This window comes from Rosa chinensis, chromosome 5 (genome assembly GCF_002994745.2).
Source record: "Rosa chinensis cultivar Old Blush chromosome 5, RchiOBHm-V2, whole genome shotgun sequence".
Lineage (NCBI taxonomy): Eukaryota > Viridiplantae > Streptophyta > Magnoliopsida > Rosales > Rosaceae > Rosa > Rosa chinensis.
In genome coordinates this window covers 22,088,731-22,102,354 of record NC_037092.1, presented here as the reverse complement: position 1 = coordinate 22,102,354, position 13,624 = coordinate 22,088,731, and the positions used below count along the sequence as shown (strand labels likewise).

Below are 13,624 nucleotides of genomic sequence, written 5' to 3'. Positions count from 1 at the left end.
CATGTGACTCCCCTAATTGATCCCAATGCATGCATGCCAAAGCAGATCGATCACGCCCACATGATTAAGCTAGTTCCACATTAGATAGTGTTGATTATTTCCGTACGTGTGCAGCTCCGAAATGTGTGCGTATCTATTAATTCTTCTCTCACCTGGTTTAGGTTTAGCTAGGTTTCTTGTAGCTGAAGATCCCGTACTATAAATATGAACGAGTTCTTCTGTTAAGTGCACTAGCTATCACTTTACCATCCTCAGCGCAGCAGAAATTAGAAACTATTCAAGAAGACAAGAAATAAAGCAGGCACTCTTCGTATCGGTACTTAAAAATAATTCCATGGCAGTTCACGATGATCCTCCTCCGGGGTACAGGTTTAGGCCTGACACAGAACAACTACTTGTTCATTATCTTCGTCCCATACTAGACGGAGAAGACTTTCCCCAAGGGCTTGTCCCTTTCTGCGATCTCTATGGAGAACAAGAACCATGGCAGATATGGGATGCTTTCAAAGAATTATGTGAGAAAGACCAAGGAAGAACAGACCTCTACTTCATTACCCAACACAAGACGAAGACCCCAAAGGGAAAGCGCATAAGCCGAACAGTCGGCAGCGGCACCTGGAAAGGAGATGACGCCCCAGGGAAAGTACTTTCGGCTTCTCGAAGGGTTATTGGCAGGAGAAAAAGATTCCATTACAAGAACGATGGCTCGACGCAAAACGGTCGCTGGCTCATGCACGAGTTTGAACTTGATACAACTTTACTGCGAAACAAACGCAAAGCGAAGGACCATGTTCTTTGTATTCTTAGAAAGAATAACAGATCGGTGAAAAAGAATTCAGAAGGACAAGAGGGTCAAGAAGAAGATGAGATGAGTTGGGACGGTGGGGATGATCAACAAGATGGAGACCTTCCTGAACCTGAGTTCGTTGAAGAAGAAACCACTACAACTCAAAAACCAGACGAACTTCGAAAATATGCGATGGAGTTTGAGGTATACCTAAAGAAACAGACTGCTGACCAGGCTGTGAAAAGGAAAGATCATAAAGATTCACATAAAATGAGCTTAGAAGATATAGAGAACCACCTGATGAGTGATGACTGAGAAAGATGTGTGTCAAATGATGATCAGTTGTCTGAGGCTACTCCGGCCATCTTCTGTTAAATTTCGCTGCTCAAATTAGTTAGCCTTAAAATTAAGTTTCAATTTCAAATATAGAAACTTAAAATTATCCCTGATAAATATATCAAGAATCAAAGTCATATGTTGAGCATCTGCACGCTTTGTGTTAGATAATTTTAATTATTTATGAAGGGTGGTGTTATTGACACATCATTTTTAACCCTCTTTATTTTTTTATTACTTTAATTCTCTTCTGTTTTTTGACAAATTACTCTAATTACCCTCTCTTGCAATTTTTTTTTTCCGTCAAATCAATCATCCAACGCAACCTGCAAAATTTCCAATTGGGGATGGTGCCTCTCTGTCATGTGTCGCCTCTCAAGCCCACCTCACCACCCGTATAAGAAAAATTGAAAAACCAAAACTAGCAGAAAGAAGCAAATAAAGCCACAAAAACAAAGTTTGGAAATTGCAATTGGGTGGTGACTTAGTCATGGATCCTCCTTTGATTAAAATCTAACCCTAAGGCTTGAAATCCTTGAGGTCCCCCAATTCGTCGTTGTCATCCTTTAATTCACGACCTTGATTTCTATGTCATCAGTGTGACATTGTTTTCCAAAGTGAGGAGGATTTGCATGTGAGCGATCTATTCCTTCATTTTGGTGTCGGATCGTTAGCCATGGCGGTTAAGAAGGCGTGCAAATCCTTCTCGAAGAATTTGATTGATGAGGTGCATAAATGGGAGTGTATGAAGTAGACGAGGGTTAGTTTGAGGTACATGATGGAGTTTGGGACCGAGCCCACGTTGAAGATGAGAAAAAAGGGTAGGATGATTGATTTGTCAAATAGAAAAATGAAAAAAGAAAAAAGAAAAAAAAGGGTATAAATCAGAAATAGTACATGAACTATACTTCTATATTATCAATGGTATCTGAACTTTATTTTTGTCACAATCAGGACTTGAACTATTCGAGTTCTTTTGAAGTGGTACCTAAGGCCACATTTGGTTAAAAATCTAGTCAAAAATGACAATTGAGGAGTACATGTCTTATTTATCATGGATAAAGATGACAATTTGTACTAATCATGAACTGCATCATGGCCCAAGCCACTATCTTCTTCTTCTTCTCGATCAATCTTCGATCTATGAAGCAAAAACTCAAAATTCTTATCTCAAATCAAACAATTAATGAACCCAAATACCAAACATGTGCCTAATAAATGAGACATGTGAGTGAAGGTGGCTTTAGGTACCACTTCAAAATAAATCGAAGAATTCATGTACTCGTTGTGACAAAAAGTAAAGTTCAAGTACCATCGATAAGATAAACGTATAATTCACGCACTTTTTGTGATTTTTTCCTTAAAACAAAAATTTATAATTGCAATGGAGGATAAATAGTAAAAAAATAAAATAAAATTGAATTTAAGAGCATCTTTAGCAATGCTAGTCATTTTTTAGTCAAATTTTAGCCAAAATAGCTAAAAAGTCATTTTAGCTAGCAACTTTAGAAATACATCTGCATCAAGCCCCAAATTATCTCCAATTATAATCTTATTCTCGAAAGATATACTATCATATTTAATTCAAGGCCCAAAATCCTAGAACCCTAGTATAATCTCTGGAATTGCGTTAATCCTCTCACATTACATCTCTCATTTTCAGCCCTCAAAGTATAATGCATGCGGCATCATGCCTAGGGCTGTCAATGGGTCGTGTCGGGTTGGGTTAGTGTCGGGTCAAGGTATTTATAGTGTCGCAAGATATAAACCCAAACCCAACCCATTTAATAATCGTGTAAAAAATTTAAACCTAAACCCAACCTATTTATTAAACAGGTTACCCATTTCCAACCCGCTTAACCCATTTAATAAATAGGTTGTGTCTTTTTAAACAAAATGACCAATTTAAATGTTAACAATGGGACCCATTTAATTAAAAAAAATGCATAAATTGATTAAATTGACTAAAAACTCCACAAGACGTAAAATATAAATAATTATATATAATTCATAAATAATTAAATCCAAATATTAAAAAGCAAAATATTTCAAATTGTCTAATTCTATGATCAAATACTCCGAACGTCCAAAATTTTAAGAAGAAATATAGCACAATCGGGTTATACGGGTTCACTTCGTGTTGGCGGGTTGACCCGTGGCCGACCCATTTATTAAATGGGTCATGGCGGGTTGACCCACCACCGACCCGCTTTTTAATCGTGCGGGTTCAACCCGCTTTATTTCGTGCGGGTTTCGAGTCATGTTATCAAGTCGTGTCGGAATTGACAGCCCTAATCATGCCTCTAACACAAACTTTGATATCAACCAAAGTTTTGACATTTTATCATGAATTTTTAATAAACAGCAGGTTAACATTATATAGGTGAAAACCGCCCAACTAACCAAACCAAAATACATTTAATTGAACTAGATTGAATCGAATTAAGGTTATTTTTCTTGATTACTGGTTATTCAAATGTCTAAACTACTCATTGTGAAAGCCAAGCCAACCCAATCCAATCCGTGTGTAGCCCTCTCTGTTTTGAAAACCCTATTTTACAAAGGGATTTTACTAGTGTTTCAATTTTGACATTGTCAAACCCAAGGAGTAGAAAAAATAATAAAACAATACGAAACAAAAGCAATAATGGACGTATCTTTAAGAGCAAAACAAGCAAAGCGGTGCGTTTTGTGGAAAGGGAACCTCAAACCTTCAGTCTTGGTAGTTGCAGATATGGTGAAAAGCCAAAACGCCGTTGTGTGAAGTGTGGGGTGTGAGTTTGTTAGCTTTTCACCGTTTCTGAGCTGCCAATCCGAGCTTTCAGTATTTTCCAGGTACTTCTCTTACTTATCTTGTATTTGGTACCAAGAAACATGAGAAAATTGAATTAGGTAATAGAAATTTCAAGTCTTCCCATTTCTTTGTGGAAAATTTGCAATCTTTACCTTCGATACTATTATCTGAGGTGCATACCTGATAGTAGAATTTGTTGGTTAAATTTGATATCTGTGAAGATAAATGGGTATTCATGCATTTTCTTTTGGTTTCTATGCAACACAACAGAGCTCTGGTCAGTTCAGAGTTCCAATTTTGTTTTTGTTGAAAAAAAATTCATGTACTTTCTCTGCTTCATTTTCTGTATAGCTAAAACAGAACATAATAATCTATGAATATTTTCGTATAAAAAGCTTGTTAAGCCGTCAAAGTTATGACATTGGTGTTGTTATTTGACCATGTTTTTAACAAAACATCAGGGTACAAATGGGTTCTGTATCGAAGCATCAAGCAATAGTTAAAGATAGGATCAGTGCATTACCAGATGCAGTTCTGGGTCACATACTTTCGTTTCTTCGAACGAAATATGCTGTCAGGACCACCATTTTGTCTAAAAGATGGAACAAATTATGGACTTATGTTCCAAGTCTGGACTTCAAAGACGAACAAGATTTCCGTACTTTCCGGACAGATGGCTATGGCTCAGAACTTTTTACGAATTTTGTTGATCGTGTACTTTTATTTCGCCAATCATCAGACATCCGAAAGTTACGTCTTTCACTTCGCCACTGTGATGCTTTTTCTCGTATTGATGGCTGGATATGCACTGCCATTAGGCGTAATGTTGTTGAACTTGATTTTTTTCTTTGTGTTGATGATGACATTACTTTTGAGTTGCCTCAATGTGTTTTCATGTGCAAAACACTGGAGGTCTTGAAGCTGGCATCAAATTGCCTTACCTGTGCCCCTCCTCCATCCGGGTGTTTCTCAAGTCTCAAGTTTCTTCGTGTTTCAGTTTATTATCCTGTGAGTGATTGGGTGGCAAACATTTTCTCTCACTGCCCTTTACTTGAGGGATTGATCATAGATGGAAATGTTGGACTTGAAAGAGTTTTGAATTTCAACATATCCGCGCGCAATCTGAAGACATTGAAAATAGATTTGTACATTGATGGCAATCCAGGTGATCCCGCATACAATCTTTTCATCGATGCCCCAAAGCTCGAAAACCTTGATGTCAAGCTGGATAAGTTATCGAACTATTATATAAAGGATGCAAAATCCCTAATTAAGGCTGATATTGATCTTGAAGCCTGTGGTGCAGAACAACAGCCTGCCTTTGCCAACCGTGTAACTGCGCTTCTGCCACTTATTTCAAGTGTTAAATATCTCTCTCTCTCAGCGCATTGTATGGAGGTTAGTATAAGCTGACTCTTGTTCCTTTATATGTGTGGGTGGAGGAGATTATATATAATACACACTCACAGATACACATGCATGTTAAATAAAGGGTGAGGGGAAATGAGATAGCGAGATAAGTAGTCTGTTTATTAATATAGAGGGAGGAGTTGATGTGTGAGGCATGAATGCAGTCTCACCATTTTCAATCCTGTCAGAGTTTGAAGGATGGAAGAAAAGGGACACCTCTGCATCCCCACATTTGACATTTCCTGATCTATTTACTTTTTTACATTATTTTGGGTTACTAATGATTTTTTTTTTTTTCATTTGGGTAATTATGATTTTAATTAGTATTTCATGAAAAAGGAAGGAGATTTTGATATGAATCAGTTGGCTCTTCATGAATGCTATTGCTGGGAATGGCTTCCGGTGTTTCTTGAAGCATTGCATAATCTGGAAGCCCTTGCCTTACAAGATTTACGGTGCACATGTGCTGAAGTAGGGTTACCAAAGAAGGAATCACCTGATATGGAAAATGGAGTTTCAGAAGATGTAAGTTGTTTATATTTTTATTTATGTGATACCAGCACCACAATAAACAAAAAAACAAAAGCAAAAAACTCATTTCATTTTGCAAATTATTGTCAGAAAAACGAATGGAATGAAAAATATTCACAGCATCAATGGAATCCACCAGAATTTGTTCCTGTTTGTTTGTCATTGCACCTCAAGAGTGTCTCCATAAGAGGATTCAAGGGGCGGCCGGTTGAGATAGAAGTTGCCAAGTATTTGTTAAAGAATGGTAAAGTTTTGAATAAGCTGGCAATTCATACGTGCTCTCATACAAAACCAGAGGAGTTGCACCAGGAATTCGTAACATTCCAAAGGGGTTCAGCGACTTGTCAAGTTGAATTGTTGTGAAGTGGAGGTTGTTAACTCTTAATGCCTGTAAAATCATCATTTTGATTTTCAATTCAATTGCTAACTTTCTTTTAGCCGGGGCATGAAAATTTTAAATGTTAATTGAATCATTTTGTGTCACATGTCAGTGATTGTCACAAGTATTTGATCTTCAAAAGTGCAGGTTTCTGTTTCGAACAATTCTGTTTTCAAATTTGTAGAGACATTATCTTTACTTAGGCAAACTCAGATTATGCTGACATATTTTAAATACATCTGCAGAATCTGCACTCATGTTATGGTCAACGATTTGCACATCTTAATATGGAATGAAAATGCATGTACATTGCTAAATTGACACAACGAACTATATAGAGGCTTCAGGCGTGGCATTTGGAACTGGTCAAATCTTGATCATAAGTTGCTGCCATTGACGGCACAGTGACCTAAGTAATGAAATTTAAAGAATTCTCCTTCCTTAGTAATCAGCTGATTTGGTTGGTTGCATGGATTCAACTGGAGCGCCCCTTCATTATTACGCACAAATACACTCAACAATCGTCTGTCTGGCTTCTGTGCAGTCTCTGCTTTTAGTTATAAAGAAAATACTCTGTTCAAATACTCAGAGAGTGCCTAGAGTCCTAAAAGGTCACTCACTTTTCAAGATAGAGAATGCAGACTCTGGAACGCTCTCAGTAATTAGGAATGCTCCTACAGGTTAGAGCTTTTATAGAAATAACTGAAATGAAAGTTCATACACATGGTTAAATTTTTTTTTTTTTTGAAAGGCATACACATGGTTAAATTTGGATTGAAATCATAGATGGTAACCCAGAATTATAGAGGCTTGGAAAGGTCCAATTTTGGTCATAAATGGCATTTAGTAAACAAGTAATTAATAATTAGCTGAACGGACCCTTAAGCTTGACTAGGTTCATTGTATGGTTTCAGCTAGAGCGTCCCTTCGTTATTAGCTAGGCACAATTCACAGATACAAATTAATTATGCAATCGTCTGTTTGGCTTCCGTGCAATTTGCTTTTATTTATAAAAGAAAATACTCTTGTGTAATTTGGAAACAGTGCCATAGAAAGTTCACTCTCGAAGAGTTGCGGACATGGTGTAATGCTCTCGTTGATTAGCAAGGCTCCTTAGTTTCCTGGACCAACTCAGAATCTAGAACTTACCATGTATTTCTCTTACCTTCACTTGTATACTTACCAAGTAGTTATCGAAACTGAGCCTTTATATAAGGAGATTTTATTTTTATTGTTCTTTCTTACTTTTTTCATTGAAATGCTTGTACAGAGATATAGAAGTTTGAAGTATCAAGGTAGAAATGGTTTCAATGTCAAAGCCTCAAGCAAGAGTGAGAGATAGGATAAGTGCATTACCAGATGCACTTCTTTCTCACGTACTCTCTTTCCTGCCAACACTGTGGTGCTGTGAGGACCAGCATTTTGTCTGCAAGATGGAGGAACATGTGGACTACTCTTCCCAATCTAGACTTTGATAACGAAAGAGATTCATTTGGTGTCACGATAGGTCCCTATGGCAAGGATCGTTTCACGACGTTTGTTGATCGTGTATTTCTATACCGTGATTCATCTGACATTAAAAAGCTTGGTCTTAAAATCCGTTATCCTGAAGATTTTTCTCGTATCGATGATTGGATCTGCACAGCCGTTAGGCGTAATGTTTTGGAAGTTGATCTTCATGTCTTCTCTGGTGAAATTGAAGAAGAAGTTGGTTTTCAGTTCCCTCAGAGCCTTTTTATGTGCAAAACTCTGAAGGTTTTGAAATTGTATTCAAATTCATGGACTCTTAAGTATCCTCCTCCTCCGCCAGGGTGTTTTCCAAATCTTAAGTTCCTCCATGTTGAATTTGATTTCCTCGATCCGGACACATTGAAAAATCTGTTTTCTCGCTGCCCTATGCTTAAGGAGTTGTCTGTACATGGATTCATTGACTGTGAATATGCTAGGGATTATGATATCTACAAATGTGCGCCTGAATTGAACATGTTGAGAATAGAAGTGTGTGATCCTTATCAGTATTGCTGTTTTTTCACTAATACCCCAAAGCTTGAATACATTGATATTAAATCAGCAGCTCTATCAAGTTATTTCTTAATGAATTCAAACGGCCTAGTCAATGCCAGTATTGTTTTGGAAGAACGTTGTTCTAATAATAATGATAAATACCAACTGTGCCGGTTAGCTGAGTTTTTGTCACAAACAACAAATGTCAATCATCTTTCTCTTGAAATCCATGATTATTGTCTTCAGGTAATTCTTCTAACTATACTTTTCTTTATTCCTAGTATGTACAGTGGAGAATAAGATAATGGGAAGGAAATAAAGGGATAGAGGGAAAAAGGGTCTGAAATATAACTATACATGTGTTCTGTTTACACAATTGATGAAGAGTTGAGGTCTGAGGCATGAATGGCGGAAAAGACACATGCATCCCTTGCCTATTCAATCATTATATATGTTCTTCATAGCTTATTTATTATTCTTGTAATTCTCTCTTTGTTCTTATTACTCTTCATCTTGCAATTTATTTCTACCCAAGTCTTGTATGTACAATAATTGTTTTCTTTTTCTTTTTTCTCTTGAAGGCTTGGTATGATTTTGGTAATGTGAACCAAATGAAGCTGGTACTTCATGATTGCTATTACTCGGAAGTACTAGCAGTGCTGCTCACAAAATCACCTAAGCTTGTAGATCTTGCCTTGGAACATGTAAGTAATTAAAATGTTTACAGCTCTGTTATGTTCACCAACATGCAGATCCTATAAAGTGAACTCTCATTTCATTTATTCTGTGGTCTTCAGAGAATTAAATCTGATGATGAATATTCATTGCCTCAATGGAAGCAACCAGAGTCTGTTCCTGCTTGTTTGCTGAGAAATCTCTGCACCATTACCATAAAGGGATTCAGGGGTCATTAGGTTGAGATGGATGTAGCACAGTACATGTTAAAGAATGGTCACGTTTTGAATAACATGACAATCTATACAGGCCATCTGTGTAAGAAAGAGAAGGAGTTATACAAGAAATTTGTGATGTTTGAAAGGCGTTCAATGACTTGTAAAGTTGAATTTATCAAGATGTAATGATTGGTTTGTCAAGCATTTTATGATGGAACATTGTTTCTAGGTTGTGGAAGGAACATGAACTTTTTGGTTGAGTAAGCACTCTGTATCTTGAAACCATCATCTTTGATTATTTAGTTGGATTCTATTTTCCCTTAAGTGATTGAAATTTCGTTAGCAGCTTTAACTATGTGAATGTTTTGTTAATTTTTGTGACGTGCATGTATCTGAATGTTGGGGGACCAAATGTTTACATTATACTCTCATGCCATGGTCTCACACTTACCTCTCAATCTGAAATGTAAAATTGCACTGGTAATCAACTTCGTTAACTGTTTACTTGCAGGAACTTAAGACTGGGAAAATCTGCGTATTTAAGTTGCATCTTGTTCAGATTAGTGAAGGCTTTGGACTTCAGAGTAGTAAAAAGTATACATGGGTTACAATAATGGCTCAAGTTTAGTTCATTCAAACAAAAGAGAAAACATAGTGCCTTTTCATTTGAGGTCAATGCAGACTCCCTCTTGAAAGCCAATATCGTTCTCTATATGTAAAACGGCCTGACTGTACAATTTGGAGTTCTGGAAGCAATTTCCCATGTCAAAACCTGTCTATTTCAATTAGTAATTTGAAGGTAAGTATATCTTTAACTTGCTCTTTTACACTATATTTATTAAAGAGAGTAAAACAAAATTACTGAAAGAAAGGGATGGGAAGATAGGCGATGACCTGTTTCGTAGATTCTTCTCTGCACAGCTTGAGAATCTAGCTGACGGTGTCGATATTTGTCACACTGTCTTCGTACACGGTATTCTCTTGGACGAGCACTGTTTTCTTATAGAAGAAAAGAAGTTATACAAGGAATTCTTAATGTTTCAACGGGTTTCGATGATTTGTCAAGTTGAATTTATGGAGATGTAATTTTAGGTTCTACAAGAGTACTTTGTTCCCAGACTGCAAACCTAGGAGTTACAACATATTTACTTTTTAAATATGTTCCTAGTAGATCGATAAATGTCGACACTCTTATGATCAAGACGATTTTTTTATCTTTCTTTTGGTGAAATTGATCGATGGAGATGCATCAATTAATTTGTCATACCAGTTTCTAGCGGAACTAAGTTGAGAATTATGTCCTCATTCTTTGGAACTCAAGGCAAATGTAGTCGACGGTGTCTTCGACTTTGTGACACTGTCTTTGGCACATTATACATACTCTTCTGGAAGAGGTAATTGAGGATACAGAATCTCGATCAGAAAATCAGTTTTAACTGCATGCAAAGCCACCAGCTCGGTTGACCTTTCCAAATAAGGTGATGCAAATCAACCTTCTTAAGCTGCTTCCCATCCATAACAGTCCTCCATGGGTTTATGACCAATATATTAGCCAAAACGTAGAAGACATATATCCCGGTTTAATTGCAACCCTGACTCCCTGAGTTTAGTACATGTAATAGTGCTCAACCACTGGAATTTAGTATTTTCTTTTTATTTTTTGAAAGGAGCATTAGAGTTCTTTGATCCTAACAATGTCTTTCAAAACTATTTTTGAGCCATGCGGTCTTGCTACCCGTACTCTTTTGGACATGTACTGCGAGTCGCAAGAGATACGTAATCGGGACTGGGCTTTTGTATTGTTTGGTAATTGTATATCCAACCCTAAACGGGGAGTTTAAGTCCACACTCACATAGGCAAAAACCAAAAAGTTCATATATAGTCCGGACTTCAAGGTTTTACCGTTTTAGAGAGGGTGAAAACGCTGCTGTGCTCTTGTTACGGTTATCAGGTATTTTTCTTCTTGTTTTAAAGACATCCTTAGTTTGTTACCATCTGTTTGGCTACTGAGAAAATTAAAATAAGGAATTCAAAATTCAAAGTACGTTCAGGTCTTTCGCTCTGCGTTCTCTTCAACACAGAAGATATATATCTTCACTTTTATTTCTATAATTCTATCTCTGTAGTGAATATGGTGAACCCTAAAATCCGTTTTAAAGTTGTCAGATTCTGGATAGAAATCCGCCAAAGGCAAATTGGCATTCCAGGACTAACCTGATTCTGATGTATATGGCTTTAGTTTCATGTGTAACCAAAAAGAGTGAGAGTCAGTAAAGAATTTCAACTTTTTATCTTTGTTTTTTGTTTTTCATGAGACATAGAGGTCTATAAAGTTTCATGTGGACTTTGATTCAGTTTCTAAGTAACTAAGTACGAAATAAATGAATGGTGTTGAATTTTTGAATCAGGGTTTCAATGTCAAAGAGTCAAGCAAGAGTAAAAGATAGGATTAGTGCATTACCTGACGAAATTCTTTGCAAAATACTTTCTTGCCTTGAACTACAATGTGCTGTGAGGACCACCGTTTTGTCCCCCAGATGGAAGAATTTATGGACTTCTCTTCCCAACCTACGGTTCTGCAATGAAGATTTTAGTGATGATGATGCTTTTATGACGTTTGTGGATCGTGTTCTTTTCTTTCGTGACTCGTCAGACATCAAAAAATTCTCTCTTGACCTCGAGAAACCAAAGGATGATTTCTCTCGTATTGAAAGTTGGATTTGTACCGCCATTAGGCGGAATGTTGTTGAACTTTATCTTTGTGTCAATTTATATCCGGACAAGACTTTTGAATTGCCTCGAAGCCTTTTCACTTGCAAAACACTAGAGGTGTTGTACCTGACGTCAAATTTTATTGCCAATCCTCCAAAATCTGGGTGTTTCCCGAATCTCAAGTTCCTCGATGTTCTGGTTCATTTTCCTAACCATAATAACTCGTCATTTGGACAGATTTTCTCTAACTGCCCTGTGCTTGAGGATTTGAGAATTGATGGGCCTCTTGGGGCGTATGATGAAGTTTTGGATTTCAACATCTCTGCACCTGAACTGAAGAGATTAACAATAGGATTGTACATTGACGATTTTGAGGATGAAGAGTATAATTTTCATATTAATGCTCCAAAACTTGAAGTCTTGAACCTCCCTGAGGGTGATTCGTCAGTGTTTTCATTTGAGATCAGTGCAAAGTCCCTTGTCAAAGCCAATATCAATCTTTCTAGCTGTCGTGTACATTTTGACAGTACAAATGGACTTCTGGAAGCCATCTCCAATGTCAAACAGCTGTCTCTTTCAAATCATTATTTGGAGGTAAGTTGTCTGTAACTTACTCTTTTACAGTATATTCTTAGAGAGGATTTTTCATTGAGGAAGGGATGGAAAGATAGGTGCGCGATCTCCTGTTTAGTAAATTCTTCCCTGCACAGCTTCTAATACACTGAGTTTGAGTAACAATTTTGTGAGATATACCACATATCTACATACATACATGTCGGTTCATTTTCATCATAGCTACTGTAGTCTAAGTTACGGGAATTAAAACTTTTTGTTTGGCAGTGACTATTGAATAAGTGGGGAGGGTGAATCATGCATGTAGGTCCAGAATTTTAAATCCCTTTGATGTTGGACAGATTGAAATCATAGAAGTCAAACGTAAGAAAATCCTTATCTGCCATTCCCCTTTTATATGCAAAACTGGTATTGAGGGAGTTGTGCAACACATTCCCTTCGTACCTCCACTATTCATTCTTCTTTCTTGCCAATGGTTCTTATTTTTCTTTCTTTTATCATAAATAGTGATTGAATTTCTTGTTTCTTTTTCATCTTGGTGTTCCACAGTTCGTACGTAGTAGAATTATGCATGAACAATTGTCAGTGTCTTCATGATTTTCTACTTAATTAATCATTCTTTTCATGAAGGGTGGTGTACCTGCTTTTGATAATCTGAACCATTTGGAACTGTCTCTTTGTGGTTTCACCTGCTGGCGATATCTAATAGAGTTTCTCAAGAGATCACGGAATCTAGAATATCTTGTTATCAAACATGTAAGGTTTATTTTCACTTCTTACTACCAGCATGCAGCGTTTATTTTCACTTCTTACTACCAGCATGCAGCTTTTGAGGATTTTCATATATTTTTTAATTTTTACCAATTGTCAGCATTGCAAAGGTCAGCATGTGGACTTTACTCCTCCAGCGTTTGTGCCTGTTTGTATGTTGTCACATCTCAAGACTATCACAATAGCAAGCTTTGAGGGAAGGCAGGATGAAATGAGAGTTGCTCAGTATGTGCTAAAGTACAGTGAAGTTTTAAATAAGATGACTATTTTTACCATTTCAGGTCTTCCAAGAGCAGAAGAGGAGGCATTGTACAAAGAATTTTTGATGTTCGAACGGGGTTCAAAGACTTGTCAAGTTGAAATATGTAACTAGTTGCATCATCACCTTAACTAGGATGCCCTTCTTTGGTTTTACCAGGATTTTATGTTCAAC

The 13,624-nt window shown here is 37.0% G+C and overlaps 4 protein-coding genes across 4 annotated transcripts; all 4 read left to right on the top strand.

Moving 5' to 3' along the window:
- The first annotated feature begins 334 nt into the window (after window positions 1-334).
- On the top strand, window positions 335-1,102 carry LOC112203435 (NAC domain-containing protein 41-like). Its single transcript, XM_024344402.1, has one exon. The coding sequence runs from the start codon at window positions 335-337 to the stop codon at window positions 1,100-1,102; it is 768 nt and encodes a 255-aa protein (XP_024200170.1).
- A 2,704-nt stretch (window positions 1,103-3,806) lies between these two features.
- Window positions 3,807-6,343, top strand: LOC112166449 (F-box/LRR-repeat protein At3g26922). The gene is made up of 4 exons (XM_024303292.2): window positions 3,807-3,958; window positions 4,379-5,315; window positions 5,652-5,852; window positions 5,949-6,343. Exons 2-4 carry the CDS (start codon window positions 4,386-4,388, stop codon window positions 6,219-6,221), a joined length of 1,404 nt encoding a protein of 467 aa, XP_024159060.1. The 5' UTR covers window positions 3,807-3,958; window positions 4,379-4,385; the 3' UTR covers window positions 6,222-6,343.
- A 1,337-nt stretch (window positions 6,344-7,680) lies between these two features.
- LOC112203434 (putative F-box/FBD/LRR-repeat protein At5g62970) lies at window positions 7,681-9,155 on the top strand. Its single transcript, XM_024344401.1, has 3 exons — window positions 7,681-8,487; window positions 8,823-8,945; window positions 9,039-9,155. The coding sequence occupies exons 1-3, from the start codon at window positions 7,681-7,683 to the stop codon at window positions 9,153-9,155; spliced, it is 1,047 nt and encodes a 348-aa protein (XP_024200169.1).
- Window positions 9,156-11,745: 2,590 nt separating this feature from the next.
- Window positions 11,746-13,551, top strand: LOC112203433 (FBD-associated F-box protein At4g10400-like). Its single transcript, XM_024344399.1, has 4 exons — window positions 11,746-12,441; window positions 13,051-13,176; window positions 13,292-13,416; window positions 13,473-13,551. The coding sequence occupies exons 1-4, from the start codon at window positions 11,746-11,748 to the stop codon at window positions 13,549-13,551; spliced, it is 1,026 nt and encodes a 341-aa protein (XP_024200167.1).
- Window positions 13,552-13,624: the final 73 nt, after the last annotated feature.

Bases quoted from the DNA above. Each gene is read 5' to 3' on its own strand.
- LOC112203434 (XM_024344401.1), top strand. From the start codon at position 7,681: ATGTGGACTACTCTTCCCAATCTAGACTTTGATAACGAAAGAGATTCA. The intron at 8,488-8,822 runs GTAATTCTTCTA...TTTCTCTTGAAG, and splicing joins TCCATGATTATTGTCTTCAG to GCTTGGTATGATTTTGGTAA. The intron at 8,946-9,038 runs GTAAGTAATTAA...TGTGGTCTTCAG, and splicing joins TAGATCTTGCCTTGGAACAT to AGAATTAAATCTGATGATGA.
- LOC112203433 (XM_024344399.1), top strand. From the start codon at position 11,746: ATGACGTTTGTGGATCGTGTTCTTTTCTTTCGTGACTCGTCAGACATC. The intron at 12,442-13,050 runs GTAAGTTGTCTG...CTTTTCATGAAG, and splicing joins TTTCAAATCATTATTTGGAG to GGTGGTGTACCTGCTTTTGA. The intron at 13,417-13,472 runs GTATGTGCTAAA...TTACCATTTCAG, and splicing joins GATGAAATGAGAGTTGCTCA to GTCTTCCAAGAGCAGAAGAG.
- LOC112203435 (XM_024344402.1), top strand. From the start codon at position 335: ATGGCAGTTCACGATGATCCTCCTCCGGGGTACAGGTTTAGGCCTGAC.
- LOC112166449 (XM_024303292.2), top strand. From the start codon at position 4,386: ATGGGTTCTGTATCGAAGCATCAAGCAATAGTTAAAGATAGGATCAGT. The intron at 5,316-5,651 runs GTTAGTATAAGC...GATTTTAATTAG, and splicing joins TCTCAGCGCATTGTATGGAG to TATTTCATGAAAAAGGAAGG. The intron at 5,853-5,948 runs GTAAGTTGTTTA...AATTATTGTCAG, and splicing joins AAAATGGAGTTTCAGAAGAT to AAAAACGAATGGAATGAAAA.